This window comes from Echiichthys vipera, assembly GCF_963691815.1.
Source record: "Echiichthys vipera genome assembly, chromosome: 1".
In the NCBI taxonomy this organism is placed as follows: Eukaryota; Metazoa; Chordata; class Actinopteri; order Perciformes; family Trachinidae; genus Echiichthys; species Echiichthys vipera.
Window position 1 is genome coordinate 30,161,006 of NC_139826.1, and position 16,700 is coordinate 30,177,705.

Genomic DNA, 16,700 nt, shown 5'->3' on the forward strand with positions numbered 1-16,700 from the left:
AATTGACTGAAAGAGTCATATGAGATAAATCACATTTATAAGTTACTTTGTGAAACTAAACAAATGATAGCAGGTCAGAGATATTAAGTCAAAAAAATCTAAAAAACTACTGTCTGAGTAAAAAAAGTAGTTGGACTATGTCAAGTCAATTATGAGACAATGCCTACTATATCAAAAGTATTAGGTCAAAAAAATCTAAATACTGTCTGAGTAAAAAAAGTAACGTTAAAATCACGACATTAAATCCAACTTTAGTCTCACTATGTCAAGTAAATTATGAGACAATGCCTACTACATCAAAAGTATGAAGTCTCTAATCTAAATACTGTCTGAGTAAAAAAAAGTAACGTTAAAATCACGACATTAAATCCAACATAAGTCTCACTATGTCAGGTAAATTATAAAACAATGCATACTATATAAAAAGTATTGAGTCAAATAAATTGGGATAAAATTTGACCAGATCATAATTTTAACTCAACATCTTATAACTTATATTAACTTTCTGACTTAATTGTCTGAACAGCACATTTCATGAAACGCTTTTATTTTGAAGGCGGAGCGCCTCTTCTTCCGCCCTTGTGTTTGCACGCTCCTGCTCCTCTCGTCGGTGCCCTCCCTTCACGTTCCCAGAAAGCCCAGATATTTCCTCCAATTATCCACTTCATCTTCACGCCCATGCTGCACGCCCACTCGGCTGTTCCCGGCAACTCAAACTCACGCACGTCGTGTTTTTCGTCCTCCAGCTGCAGTGGCATTGCAGCAGAGCATTAATAATTTAATTTGAACGTACAGAAGCACTTAATGTCATATATATATATAATATACACAGTATTTGTAAACGTAGCACCAGCTGGTATGAATTATTAATCACTTTACTTCCTGATTCAGATGCTGTCAGAGAAACGGTCGAAAGCTACACTTTGCTCTGGTGTTTTCATTATGTGCTGCTCAACACTGACACCTTTATTTAAGCTTTCCAGTGGATTGGAGTATTTTTTTTAAACATTAGGGTGATTAGGAGTATTTTTATACAAAGGCTTACAAACTCAGCATTGTTTCCAAGGAGACACTGATTCTTGTTTTGTGCCGTCAGTGATGTAAGTGACCGGGATATTATGACTATTACTTCAATGTGAAACAGATACTAAGATAATATTCAAGGAGCAAAGATACATTATCTTCTTTAAAAGAATAATAAACATACAAAGACCAAAGAGCAGCCTTGTTTAAAGTCTATCTGGTTGTTCTTGCTCACGTATATGCTTTTTTATTGTCTTTTTTTATTGTTTATTATACTTTTTTGTTCTATTCTCTGACCTTTGATATCACAATTTGGCTGTGGCATTTCACAATCACTCTAATTAAGAACACATTTATCCAAAAAGGAGCTGGAAATAACTGTTAGCAAAAAGACCAAAACTGCGAACAATTGACCCTGCAAAGCGTAAGTGGGTATAATAGATAAAGCATGGTTGGCTATTATTACTGTATGAATCCTTTGATCTCAGTTATTTTTGAAATGAGGATGTTCTGGGAGGAAATTACAGTCATGCTGTGGAGAAAAGTGAAGCAATTGAGAGGGTAAAAAAGGGAAACATTCAGGAGATTTCACTGAGGATTGCCTTTCTTTGACTCAGTGATGAAACTGGATTTGTTAAGTCTAACTTTAATTTATTAAAACACAAAGAACGTTGTGCAAAAATACATCTAATAACTTGCTTTGCACCAGTAGACAAAAACCAAACGAGAACAAAGCCAATCATCAGTTATGCCTTGCACATGTTCTGTTAGTTTTGAACATACAAAAATCTCTTAATCAATATACAGCATGTGTACTTAAAAAAATACAATAAAAACACACAAGTAATACTGACAACATTGCTGTACCACGTGTGCAGCTCCAACAGCTCCTGAAAAGTACACACTTTCTTTCACCTGTTTGAATCTGGTTGAGTAAAAATCTTCTTTGTTATCCAAATCATTTTCCTAAGTACTGTTTACAAAATTATATTTGATTAAAATCCTCATAAAGGATTATAACGCTCAAGTGTTAAGTGCCTCTTTTAACAAGTTCAAAGCTCTTTAGCATCACTTCTTCATCGTTCTCATTATTTGAAGTCTACAAATTCAAATGTGGGCTCTTCAGTGTGAACAAACGAATGAATGAAAACTGCTGAGAGCAACTGAGGATCCTTCAAACACAGTCTCAAATTTCAAAAAGAAACCGTTGCCGTCATCATCTCGCCACTGTCCTGAGGAGTCGCAGCTTTACAGTGTCGTTCGTACCTGATGGTGAAATGGCGAGAGACAGACAAGAGAACGTGGGAAAACCGAGTGTCAATGAGTGCTATTCTCCTGAGTGAGACTCCAGGTCAGTGATCAGCACGTTCCCATCCGACTCTGTAGCCTGTGAGCTGGTTTGTCTGTAATAAGCGCTGCCGAGCGTGGGGAGCCTACGAAAACGTGAAGCGTTCCTCTTGTACACAAACCACATCGCTCCTGCCAGCAGGGCAAAGATCAGCACAGCCACCAGCACCGCAGCGGGGATGATACCGTGATGTAAACCTGAAATACACAACAAGATAGCTTATATAGACGTATTCAGGGTTAGGAGGGGTTAACTTTAAATATGTATTCCCTGTTAAAACATATAAACAGTAACCTAATCCAAGTGTCACATTATTCAAGTAATGTGACTTGATTACTTTTGGATTACCTCAATACTAAATATGAGCATAACATGATATGTTATTGGTTGTTATAGGTTTTCTTGTTCTCTTTTTCACAGTGCTGTTGATTATGAATAAAGAGGAAAAATAAAGTGGTTTAATTATGAGGGTGGACGCAAGAGCGGAGAGTTGGTTTAGGTAATTGATGTATTGATGAGTAGATTAGTAGAGAATGGGGGAAGGGGTTTTTCTCCTTTTCAGACATTCATTCATTCATTCATCTTCAACCGCTTGTCCCTGTCGGGGTCGTGGGGGGCTGGAGCCGATCCCAGCTGACATCGGGCGTGAGGCGGGGTACACCCTGGACAGGGCGCCAGTCTATCACGGGGCACATAGAGACGGACAGAGACAGACCACCATTCACACCTACGGGCAATTTTAGAGTCATCAATCCTCTTCAGACATCAGATGTTTATTTATGTTGCTTATTGTTCACGGTTAGTGTTGGTTATTTTGTTGGTATATATAAATATATTGTTTTAAAAAAATTTAATTCAAAAATATTTTTCAAATTAATTAAATATATTTTATTTGATTTTAATTAATTTAGTTTCTTCTGCTTTAAATACAAAATAATGGGAACATTTTCACCCAGTGAAATATTCTATAGGATCCTATGTTTGCAACATCTCTGTCCTGTGAGAACCACATGTCTCTAAAGAAAATCCGCCCTGTTTTCAGCTTTGTGACGATGCATTTTCCAGCTAATCCAGCTAAGGCTTTTTAAATGGTTTGTTTAGTTTAAGAAGTATAAGAAGCTCGTAGCTGGGCACAGCCTCACGATGTGAAACAAAAGGCTCATGATTTTTGGCATCTAACCAAGGTGTGAATCATTCACATTTAAGTGCACTTTACCATTTAGTGGTTCCACTTCCACCTCAGCGATTACATCTGCAAAAGAACACATACAGCACAGTGAAGTTCAATATAACTTATCATGTATCATCTTGGGTATTCAGACCATGTGGTATGAGCACAGAAGAAAATAGACACTGACATTACTTCTTGAAAGCTCATCGCAATGAAATGTGATCTTGTTCAAAAATGGTGCAGCCACGATTATCAAAACCGTATTATGCTAATTAGAGTTTTCAGTTATTTTGTCAACTTTGTCTCTGTGTAAGTAGCTTTTGTAGATCTAAGTGTTCTGTGGCAAGCACAGACTTGGATTTCAGGCTGTGAAAAAAAATATATATAAACCAGTAATGAACAGTAATGAACTTTGCAGTTGAAAAGCACTTCTATCCTGAACGAATACACACATATTTCTGCATGTAGTGACAAATGTAGAGGCACTGATGAAGTCTCTCTCAGGCCTGTTTAGGATAATTACAGATTGTTGAAAATGTGATTTTTAAAACCCGCAATGAGAGATTTTCTATCCACTTTGTCGCAGTGGAAACAAGTTGTGAACACAACACTGACATATCACTATATCATCCTTTGGGGGCTCATAGCTAGAGATAATCAACTATTATTCCAGTATGTTGTGTGAGTTCAATACAGGGGACCCAATATTCTTCCAGATTCAACTCACTTGAGATGGTTTTGCAGACGAAGCCGAGCCGCTCGTTGCACTGTGACAGGTGCCACACGCCGTCAACCACCCTGGTAGTAACACAGACATCTGCAGTCAACAGCTCGGAGTCCGGGGCTTTGTTGGGCCAGTTGGTGTACTCCATAGGTGAACCATCCACCCAGGTCATAGAATCAGCTAAAATCAGAGGAAACAAATTAATGAAATGGGATTGCGGGAGATGGTAAACATCTGATGGGTACGAGAGATTCTTACTGTCAATGTTGAAGTACATCCCCAACCACACGGCGTGGTGAAGGAACCCGGACGTCCACAGCTGCTCCAGAACAAAACGATTCTCTGTCTCACTCTCAATGGTCAGGACATCCGAGGTGTTGACTAGAAAGCGACAGTCACACAACAAACTCATAACTACTGTGTAGTTTAAAGGAATAGTTTGACATTTTTGGGAAACTCTCGGCACAAAAACAAATAAAGCGCATTTCCCAAAATGTCCAACTGCTTGTTTAAAAACAGATATAGTGGGCCCCGAGTATCGTGTATTTACAGAAGCCCTGAGAGGCAAGTGCAAAACAACTAAAAATCGGGTGAACCCTTTTCTATGTCTGATCTACATTGTTTTCTCTCTTGGGTTTATGACGGGGGAAATGTTTTTGCAAGGACAATGTTTTTTTAAAGCTCCTTAAAGAAAAACTTAATCTGTGAAAAACAGGTGCGAAAGATCAGTTTTGGCATGTGAATCTTTTTTTTCCAATTAAATTTGAAATGTTATTTTTGTTCACAAAACACTGAAGTGAAACACTACCTCATATTCTACAGTGGTCTAAAAGCATTAGTGCAGAATAAAAACATTTCTAGCCAAAAGAAAGACCCAACAGTAATGTTAAAGAAGTAAGGATGCCCCCTGGGCGCCTCCCTAGGGAAGTGTTCCAGGCACGTCCAGCGGCCTCGGAGAAGACCCAGGACTCGGTGGAGAGATTATATCTCCACACTGGCCTGGGAACACCTTGGGATCCCCCAGTTAGAGCTGGTTAATGTGGCCCGGGAAAGGGAAGTTTGGGGTCCCCTGCTTATTTTTTAACTATTTCAGAAGTGTGTCTAAGGTTAGTAAGATTCAAAAGAGTTTAAAACAAAAGAGACAACTTTATAATTTTGGTTTTAATTCTAACATGAGTCTGTTTTAATCCTATTATGAGTCTGTTGTGGCCAGTGCGATCTTCTTCGCTGTCACATGCTGGGGCAGTGGGCTGAAGGTCGCAGACAATGACAGACTGAACAAACTGATCAGGAGGGCCGGTGATGGCATGGGGGAGGAGCTGGACACCCTGAAGACCGTGGAAGAGAGGAGTGTGCTGTCCAGGCTCCGGTCTATCCTGGACAATGGCTCCCACCCTCTCTACGACACACTGGCCCAGCAGAGGAGCACCTTCAGCAGAAGACTCCTCGTACCCAGATGCACCACAGGAAATCTTTCCTGCCTGTGGTCATTAAACTATACAACGCATCCCTCGAGAGTCTGTCACCCCCTCTCTGTGCTTTAAACTCAACTATAGACAATCTGTTCTATTGCACATTAGTCTGTTTTTTTTTAATCTTGTATATACTTCTTTAAAGTTTTTAATAATATATGTTATCGTCTGTATAATATTTTTTGTTTGTATATGTGGAGTTTCATTGCAAAAATAATTTCCCCTTGGGAAATTACTCATCGATTATTAAAGTATTTCTGATTCTGATATCAAACAAACAATATATTTTCAGATGGAGGCTCCTGAAGCGAAATCTTATCAAATGGGGGTCTGTGACCTAATTTGTATCAATTTAGGAGTCCTTGACACTAAAAAAGGTTGAGAACCACGGGTACAGCGAATATAGCCTTATGCATGATTTTATATCTATTTCCTCTAAGCAACATTTCTGATTAAGAACTCCACCACAGTTTTTGAGTGCCTTTTAGAGCAGCTTCTGTATTAAACCTGTAGGGGGAGTATGTATTCCATCCTGCAGATAATGGTGACTTCACAAATTTGTCTATTATACCATTGTCACCTTTACAAAAACAACACATAAAAAAAATTACACAGATAATGTCAACACATAAGCAAAATCACACGTGAATGAGTCCCTACCTTTCTGTCTGCAGTGCTCTCTTGACTCTTCAAATGTAAGTTTCTGCACCACAGGCTCAAAGTTGTAACAGCCATGTCCGAATTTCACCCAGGTGGAGGGACACGCCACCTCATAGGAGATAAATGGTTTACTGCCTGTGTGAGAGAGCAGGAGAAAGGCAGAAAATGGTTTCACACATTATGAGCGGCAGAAACTCAGCAGCTGAAGAGGTGCAGTGTCGAGCGAGCACTCCGACTTTCACTGAAGTAGCACTGACTTGGTGGGGGAACATGACACAGGGCTCCTGGTAGCAGAGATTCACAGTCAGCTCTCCGCCAACCTCCGCTCACGTCCATGTACACACACTCTCCCGTCAGAATGTCCTCCTCCTCCTCATCAGTTGCGTCCCAGTGTGTGTACACTGTGTCACTGCCATCTGACCACTGATAATTGATGCCGCTCTGTAAGGAAGCACAGTCACTAAATGAACTGTTAAGTAACACCCAACACTTAGTTCACATGGATCCCTGACTGTGTTGTTCTTTGATGTATACTGCATCTTTTACACTAATGCAAACATTAGTTCATCATATCAAACTACTGTATTGTACATTTAAAAAACTTGCAGGTTGGTGCTGTGTAAAACCTCCAAGTACTGTATTCTGTCAGTGGTTTGGTTTCTTTTTCTTTACTGTGTATGTTTCATTTACCATAATCACGTTTTGGTTAAACAGAAAAAAGTCTTCACACCAACTCACTCACAGTTTTTTGTTCTTTCCCCTGCTTACTGAAAGACTACAGGTTTGTTATTCTAATTTAAAACTCAAATGTATATATATATTTTAAAGTCTTAACAAAAAAACAATATGCCCTGTTTGGTGAAAGAGGTGCATATTTCTGTGGGGAGATCAGGCTACTGATTAGCCAGAAGTGAAACACACAGTATATAATGATTCAACATGATTCCCACGAGTCATAATAGTTACGAAATTATGACAAAAATACGACAGTTATTTGTTAGTAGTACTGGACTAGGATGGTTATTGTATTAAAGAGTGCAATAAAAGCTTAAAGAACAAAGTTATTTGATTCTGAAATTGAACAAGATCAACCATGATAAAAAATAAAAGAGAGGCAGAGAGAGAATCGGCTCCCACACTTTGTGTTCTTCTCTCCATGACTAAGACACGGGGGCTCAGTGATACTTGAATCCAAATGTTAAGACTGTGCCTGTCTATCAGGAAGGCAAATGCCTTTGGATGGGATACCTTTACATGGGCAGAAGGCCAGGAAAAAAAAACCCTAGGGACATGTGAGACAACTTTAACTTGCCATCAGCTGGTTTGTAAAACAAATCAAACTAAATACATTACATTAGGTGTTAATTTAAATAATATTTCAGGAGCTTTTGTAATAATTTTCTTTGTACTTATGTAGCATATATTTTCCCTATAAGAACCATTTAAAAGCTTAACATTTTCCCTTATAGAGCATGCAATGGAGTGCTGCAGGGATAAAACATTTTTGTAGGCCAACCTGGAAGTTAGCATCACGGTGGATTCCTGATCAAAACGCCAATTGCTCTTTGGTTTTTGGATTATTGCAGAAAATCAGTTCTAATAAACTATTGTTAACATAGGCTATAAATGAACTATCACGGTCGCATGACTACAGCATCACCAACACTAGCTCCAGCTGATTTTGCGAGTTTGATGGGATGACATTTAATGTCCCAGGCAACGTCTGTAGTCTCATTTAGCCATTTGTTAGCAACCGCCTTTTTTAAGACACGTAAAAGCGTCAAAATTCACATATTTGGTGTCGTGGAACAAAAATGCAAACTAATTTCAGGGTTTTAGGATTTGACGTGGACATGCACAAACTGTGCTTTTGGTAAATGAAAAAAAAGGGAAAAAACATACATTTAAAGTCTTAAACTACCAAGTTTTTAAATTCGTCTCATGCATGCAGATGTGTATTCACTGCAATTCATGCTCATTAAGCAGTATTAAAGGAATAGTTTGGGCAAATACACGTTTTCGCTTTCTTGATGAGTGTTAGAAAGGAATACCTTTCTCATGTCTGTCCGTTAAATATGAAGCTACAGCCAGTAGATGGTTAGCTTGGCTTAGCATAAAGACCATTGACCAGGCTAGCTAGGAGACGTGTCGTGACCAGGACTGTGTTAAGAGTCTGTGTTATTTTTACACTTTGGTTTTTGTTAGGATATAAAAACCAGCCAAGAAAAAAACATGTTAACTATTTAGCCAGGCTAGTTTCCCCGTTTCCATTCTTTATGCTAAGCTAGCAAACCGGCCGCTGGCTGTAGCTTCATATCTACCGACATGAGAACACCCTCAATCTTCTCATTTAAATATTGCTAAAAAAGATGAATAAGCATATTCCCCAAAATGTTAAACCATTTCTTTAAAGACAAACAGCAGACAAACACACACATTGCCACCTCTCTGACACAAACACACAGTAGACAGAGGTTAACAGTACATATTGCATGAGAGGATACATACGTCTTGACTATACAGTCCAATCCAGTGGGGGACTGCCAATCTATTGACAAGGACAGTAAGGAAAGCCTGGTGGTAGGCATCTGTAACGCTCACTAGGTCAGAATCATTCTCTATGCACATATGCATCGCGTCGTACCAGCTCATGTTGCCAGACACAACCTTGTAGCTGCGGCTCCTGTACTCAATATTGTCAGGGAGAGGGTGGTGATAGGAGTGGGTGGGGGGTTTGGATGTATCTGTGACAAGAAAAAGAGGCAAAAGAGAGGAGTGTGGGAAGAAGGATAGTGTGATTACTACAAGGTGTTAATGTTTTGGACAATGTATTTGCTGTTAAGCACATCAATTAAAGGAGTGGTTTGACATTGACGTTTGGCATATTTACTTTCTTCCCAAGAAAATTGATACTGATCCCAAATCTGAATAGTAACCAGTTGCCGGGCTACCAGCAGAGACTCCAGGACTCCCAAGAAATAGTTGCACACCAAACTTTTAGTTAAGCTAACAGTAGTAGTAGTAGTAACAGAGGATCGTCCATCTTCTCACGTAACTTTTGGCAAGAAAGTGAATGAACACATTTCCCCGAAAGTCAAATTAGTAATTTAAGATCTAGATTTACAGCTACCAATTATTTTAATCAACCAATATTTAATCAACTCAACTTCCGTATAAAAGGAGGGGCCTGGCGTGTAGCTGGCCACCATCACTTGTGTCATTGTGTCTTTAGAGTTTATTTCATTAACTTAAATGCATTTCAAACTGGCATTTTCCCATAAATATGGCTTTTTGTGACTCTCTGGGTCATGTTAAATCTTTACTCGAGGATTCGGGAAACAAGGATATCCTCCAGTCTCAAATAAACTTGATTTTTATGTCTAATCAAAGGTAAATATAGATGGTAGCACCTGGAATACCAACTATGGATAAAACTGTGTGGGGATCAATATCTGGGTCAATACAATCAAGAGTCACAATGGCCACATTTATGGGAAACTCCCGGGGTCAGAATAAACCAGAGTACCACAGTAAGTAACATCTGATGGCAGATGATGTAGAATCTAACCTGGAAATGTTGTGAAATGAAAACCTCAGACTCGAATTTACATCCACATATGACATAATTGCACGGTGGTTGATTGTGCTTTGTTACACCTTTACCATACTCAGCAGTGACGTTGCAGTTCTCTTGTAAATCACCGCTACAAGGTAAGACGTTAAACCACTGGAGGTCAGCAAAGAGAAGATTTCAAGGTTTTCGTATTGCATTGCCTATTTCTCCCATAAAAGTGTTGAAAAGTTACCTGCTTCAGCTTTAATGTTCCTCTAAACACCATTGTATTCTATTGTGTTTGAAGATATGTCTGTAGTAGAGTACTTTCAGTTTTGTTAATCATTGTGGGCCAGTACTACACTACAGTGTGTGGCTGTCAGGAAAGAAACACCCGTCAGCAGCAGTGAAGGGTTCTTCTTTACTTGCAGAGATGATAAGTATTAAGAGAATCGATGAGAGACCATTCCAGCATATGAAGGCTAGAGTGGTCTGACAGCAAAAGACAAATACAGACGTGCTGACAAACAGGCAGAGAGCCAATGAAAGACAGACCGTGGCAGAATAAAATCAGAGATTAAAAAAAACTGAAGAAATCTTACCTTGAGGTTTTTGACAAACAAAGCCGTACCCACTCTCGCTGCACTTCTCATCGTACCACTTGCCTGTCAGGTGGAAGTTGTGGTTGTTGGAGAGAACAGTACACAACGGCTCATCAGCAAATCCACTGAGCCACTCGTTCTCCTGGGGGTTCACAAAGCACATCTCAGTACTCACACACATACACACAAAACTCATTCACAAAAGCACATTTATGAAAGTTTCTTTTCATCTCTAGACTGATGTTACACTTCAACCAATACTTGTGTTTGCACAGGTCTATGGCGGTTGGACGGTTGTACAGCAAAGTTTGAGGAGCTATTTTGAGAAACCCAGGGATCCAGAAGTAAAAGTTCTGATTGTTTTCTGCACAACCTCAGGTGAACGTCACTTAGAGTACTTCCTTGGCTTGGATGATAAAACATCAAGGCATCAAGCTTTGGATGAATCTAGAGAGTGTATTTTGTTTCGGGTTGCAACGACCACGCTACAGCTACAGCTACAGCTACAGATACAGCTACAGCTAGGCATGGGACAATATCAGTATTTCATGTCACGATTATCGTGCCCAAAATAATTGCAATTCATGATATTATCCTGATAATCATGAAAATATGCTTAAAACACTAAAATGGCACAAAGACATACTGGAATCCCTTTACTTACACTTACTTATTATTACAAACATACGTGCATAATTTTATTGCACCACGGATAGGACGCACATCTTTGCAGGGTCTGCAGGTGGACACCTTATCTCCCTGTCGCTGTTTAGTTTGAAATCTGTATTTTTTGCATATATCATATTTAATTATTTTTGTGGGGGCCAAGCATTCAGCTGTTTTGACAGGCTTAGGATTTTGGAATGACTGGAAAGATGCAGGCTCAATCATCATGTGCAATACTTTTGTTTTTTCCTCTGTTCCTTTGTGTAAATTTGTAAATTTAAAATACTTAAATAAATACATAAATAAATCAAATAAATATAATTTCTGTAAATATTGTTCCTGTTATTCTTATATTTGTATATTTCCCTGTGTTTCTACATTTTTGTTTCTTATTGATGCTTCCTCTATGTGTGCTATCCACTTTGCTGCTGTGAATAAGACATTTCCCTTCTGTGGGACTAAGAAAAAGGAATATATAATCTTATTCCCCTTGTTGCAATTAAAAATAAATCAGGAAATTAATATTGCACTGTAGGGTAGAGAGCTACACAGCTTTTTCAAGTCACTCGTGGATATTCACGATTATGCCGATAACGGAAATGTGTGTTTTTATCGCGAGCCGCAGTAAAAACGTATATTGTCCCAACCCCAGCTACAGCTCTGATTCAACTCTGTGCCACAGTCCACAGTGGCTGAGGTTCATGGGTAATGCAGTATTTAAAGCCATCTACCATACCAAACTGAAACTTTGTGAAATTATCCAGGGAACACCGGTGACTTTTAAATTTGGAAAGTCAATGGGAATTTAGTGTTAAAAATACTTCTGGAACTGGTGTCTTCACCCACTTTGCTATTTCTCTACAGCAGTGAGTTTACTTTTCTTGATTCCCAGTGTCATGTTCAACAGCAGTTTAAAAAAACAATAAATGTGTATTAATAGTAATTCACATCTTCCTTTATAGGCAAATACAGACGCACATCCTTTTTAGGACTTTTGGACACAAACACACGTAATAAGATATGAAAATAAGACAATAAATTGCTATTTTTCTAACAGTTAGCAGTGTGGGTCCACCTAAAGTATTCACAGCAGCTTACAGTGAGGTAGCTCTTCGGTTCAATTGGAGACCAGTTGGTGTAGCTGACTGATTTCCCATTGGTCCATTTCGTGGGGTCTCCATCCCCGAGACCAATCCACACACCTACAGCGCTTCCCTGCAGCAACATGGTGATGTAGGCTGCCGAAATGATGGCATGACAACAAGAAAATAAAATATACATACAGTCGTGATCCTTTCTGTCATGCATACCCACAGAGCTAGAAAGGAGTGATTATATCTGATGGTGTTTGTATACGAAACATGCTTTCATCGGAGGATTGTGCAGCTAACTTTGCCTCTACCTTGTTCAATCTCGTCTTCTATGGCGATCAGCGAACCAGAGAATGAGGAACAGATGGACTGGGCGTCTTTCCAACTCTTTCCCTCCTTTGGGCTGTCAGGGAGGTGAAGCAGGAGACACTGCCAAACACACACACACACACACACACACACACATATGCCACACAGAACGTGAACATCACATTGTGAGATGCAAATCATTATTCTCATATCACTACTGGTACTTTTGTTCAGAGAAGTCAGGAGACAGTTTCTAAAAAAAACATGCATGTAGTCTTCTTTGATAGACAGAGAAAGATGTGATTTAATGTTACTGGTGAAACAAGAAAAGGGTTTTGCCACTTCTGTGTATCAACAAGAGCTCTGCACCTTATGATTAAATTTGAGGGACACTTTGTAACATCTACACAAAGGCTAAACATTAACCTCTTCACTGCCAAAATCCCGTGAAGTTTAGTTGGAAAAGGCACTTAAATGTATACTAGAAGAATGTATACTTCAGTTAGGAATGTTGCCTTTGTGGCCTAGAGGATTAAGGAGTCAACCATCAACCACAATAGTTTATAGTAGTGACATAGACCATAGTTTGAGTCTGAACTTGGTGTCATGCTGTTCTCAGCTCTCTCAACACTAAAAGAAATACTATATGAAAAATAAGATATTTGTTCCGTATTTTACGATCGAGAAGAGAAAGGACAGATATTGCCACAAGGCTTTCCATTCTGTTTAATATGCAGAACATCTATTCCACATCAGTGGGACTCAGCTAGTACTAACACAGTTTTAAATGTCCATCTTATCAGGTCACTTCAATATTTTTAATGAACTATAACTAACTAGCTGACTAAATAACACAATATTGATTTTTTTAAGAGCAACAATCTATATGACTTGAACAATCCAGTCCTTTATTTGAAATAAAACTACATTTTAAGATCTAATAATGGTCAAGATTATTTAATCAGCTGGTTTTCCTCTTTATGGAGGTTGATTCAGCTTGTGGAGGGGGGGGGGGGCTATTCTAAAGTTGTCAGCAGGACTCACTCAAGAACAGTGAATGTAAACACAAACATCCTGCTTCAACTCCCAGAGGCAGCTGGGAATTTAGAGAAGTGACTGTTTTGTGGCACAGAACGAGATAAGTCAACCACTTTTTTGTAACATTACAACAAAACAAGCGGATAATAATTTGAAACACTTTATTTTAATGCCTCCCATATGTAGCATTTATACGCACCATTTAATAAATGGTTTATAATACACTAAAATAAATGTTTAAATGTTCATAATACACAGCACTTGTAAACAATTTTAACTTCTCCTATGAAGACACATTTTACTACAACTGTGTTTTACTATGTTGTCATTCATTATCTGTTTATACACCAGCCTCCAATTATGAGATATAAAGTATATAGAGAATGACTTATAGTTGTTCACAAATACCAATAATAATATATAATAATAATAATAATAATAATAATATAACAATAACAATAATAACAACTGCTTATATCTACATGTAACTACTTGAATGTGTTATAAACCATTTGTTAAATGTTTATATGCTGTCTATAAATGCTAAATAGGGGGTTACATTTAATTCGGTTAATTCATTTTTTCCATGATATATGAAGGTCTCATATTACCAATTTTACTACAATGTGAATAATATGTGTTGAGTTTCTTTAAGAACATAAGTGATTGTTTTCGAGGTATCTTTGCTTTGACTGACAGGTTAATTACACATATCCAAGATTGTTGTTGCTGCTCTAACCCAACTCAGCTCCACCCTGCTTGAATTTGGATTTTTTTTTCAAGATGGAGGCAAATTATAGGCTGCATGCCATGCAAAGTGTGTGTTTGAACCTTGTGTCCAAAGTACAGCCATTTCTCCGGACATCCTCCGATGTAGTGCGGTTCCCTGGGAGTCTCCACCACAGACACAGTCTTTCTCTTGCAAACGTAGCCGTGGCGATCGCTGCATTTACTTGCTGACCACTTCCCTGCATGCCAGGACACAGCAGGAAAACCTCAACACATTCTTGCCTGTGCAAGTACAGTAAACATGCATCAGTGAGTGTTTTACTGAGTGTGTGTACCTGATGAAGAGGACATGGTGACACACAACCCGGTTCTCCTCGGGCCAACACTGGCACTCCCTTCTGCCCAGTTCCTAAACTCTGCATTCGTCTTGTCGCTCCACCTGCAAACAAACAAACACAGAAACACATTTAATGAATGGCCCTCCCTGATGTCTTGGTTTTGATGAACCTGACACAAAAGTTTCTATTGTGTTTTGTTTTGGTAGTCAAGTAGAAGAGCAACCCAGTTGAGCCGCTCTTCTTCTATTTCTTTTTTCTTTTCTTTGTTTAAATTGGCAACACCTGCAGGCCTTTCTGCACTTCAGTTGGCTTTGTGTTGCTTTAGCCTAGGCCAGGGGTAGGCAATTCCGGTCCTAGAGAGCCACTGTCCTGCATGTTTTAGGTTTCTCTCTGCTCTAACACACCTGATTCTAATGATTTGCTCGTTATCAAGCAGCTGATGCTTGTCACAGTTTGATTATTGTTAGACTCAGGTGTGTTAGGGTAGGGAGAAACCTAAAACATGCAGGACAGTGGCTCTCCAGGAACGGCATTGCCTACCCCTGGCCTAGAGACCTGGATCTCATTATACCAAATCTGGCCCAATTTTCAATATGCAACAACAGAAAATCTCAATCTCATGTTGACATGATTTATTGATCAAAACACTACCTGCAAATCGTGAATGAGCATTCAAAAGCCACACAAATTTCTCTTCAATTTGTCAGTGGCTGCCACCATCTGTAAGCAAGCAGTAGTCGAAAATTGCTTTTGGGGTTTAGGATCCCCAGTTTGCAACTCCATTAACATTTCTTTATTTGAGATGTTGAGCCAAGTGTCGACTGCTCTAATAGAATCAGTGGCAGCAACAGGAAATGTTTAACACACACACACACACCTGGGCGGCTCTCCGGGCTGCCCAATGGACATGCCGATCCACCAGTCTGTGGGACCCAGGGAGAGCTGAGGAGACACAGTGAAAGGAACAGAGATGAAAAAGAACTTTACCCTCCTCCTTTGCCATCAAGGCCTCACTGGGCCAGAAAAGAGGCTTTCAGAGCCTCTCTGAGATGAGCGGCCATTCAGGCACTCTCCTTGGCCCGTGCGCCGCCTCTTTCATTGCCTTGTTTTGTCCCCTTTATCCCCTCAAAAGCCTAAACACCACAAGAGACGTTTTAGCCTTTTTCTTACTCCCTGTGTGTGGGGGGCACTCGAGCATAAAAGCTTCCGCATACAGAGTACGCTTTAGCTTGTCGACGTGTCTGTAAACACTTTTTGTACGAGTGTGTTAACTGTGTTCACTCTTGTTCGTGCACATGTTTGTTTTTCACTGAGTGTTTGGATATGTGTGTGTGTGTGTGTGTGTGTGTGTGTGTGTGTGTGTGTGTGTGTGTTTGTGTGTGTGTGTGTGTGTGTGTGTGTGTGTGCGTGTGAACAGTTAGAATGAGCCTATTGGGCCTTTCAATGGAGAAGAGCCTCTGTGATTGAGTACATTGCTTTGGCTGTGTACTCCTGCTCACTGAAAAACAGTTTATGTTAACGTTCCTGGTTTCATTTATAAAGTAGTAAGTAAATGTAACTTTCTCTTTCTCTTTGGGCAAAATAACTGCAGATTTTATTTTGTGCAACTGAGAAGATATGTCCGTTTTTAAATTAGTTAAAATGATTACTTTTGACTCAACTATATTATTTTGTTAAATAAAATAGTTATTGAAATTACTGGAATACATTTAACATATTACATGTTTTGCAATGAGATTTTGCAGTATAAATAATTATTGGTTATTGAAGTAGTATCATACACATTTGTGCTGTATAAATATGATCATGTAGAAGTTTTTTACACCTTTTCCATGGTCAAATTAAAGCACTTTCCAAACATTTTAACTGCATTTTCCTTCTTTTCCAGCACCTTACAGCTGTGGTAAACTACATAGTTGTATATAGTACACACAGTATATTCAGATACTTATTACTGTACGTGTTCATCACATTAA

General features: G+C 39.1%; 1 protein-coding gene across 2 annotated transcripts in view; it reads right to left on the reverse strand.

Moving 5' to 3' along the window:
• Positions 1 to 1,660: 1,660 nt before the first annotated feature.
• The window catches only part of pla2r1 (phospholipase A2 receptor 1), a 28,857-nt gene continuing 13,817 nt past the window's right edge, over positions 1,661 to 16,700 (reverse strand). For both annotated transcript variants that reach the window (XM_083918184.1, XM_083918185.1), the window contains 13 exons: positions 15,602 to 15,666; positions 14,722 to 14,825; positions 14,489 to 14,625; positions 12,622 to 12,739; positions 12,318 to 12,457; positions 10,554 to 10,695; positions 8,907 to 9,142; positions 6,656 to 6,839; positions 6,399 to 6,533; positions 4,525 to 4,647; positions 4,270 to 4,446; positions 3,588 to 3,623; positions 1,661 to 2,568 (listed from right to left, as the gene is read on the reverse strand). In XM_083918184.1, the coding sequence (XP_083774310.1) occupies positions 2,351 to 2,568; positions 3,588 to 3,623; positions 4,270 to 4,446; positions 4,525 to 4,647; positions 6,399 to 6,533; positions 6,656 to 6,839; positions 8,907 to 9,142; positions 10,554 to 10,695; positions 12,318 to 12,457; positions 12,622 to 12,739; positions 14,489 to 14,625; positions 14,722 to 14,825; positions 15,602 to 15,666 (1,815 nt within the window). In that variant the 3' untranslated portion in view covers positions 1,661 to 2,350. The remainder of the gene's footprint in view (positions 2,569 to 3,587; positions 3,624 to 4,269; positions 4,447 to 4,524; positions 4,648 to 6,398; positions 6,534 to 6,655; positions 6,840 to 8,906; positions 9,143 to 10,553; positions 10,696 to 12,317; positions 12,458 to 12,621; positions 12,740 to 14,488; positions 14,626 to 14,721; positions 14,826 to 15,601; positions 15,667 to 16,700) is intronic.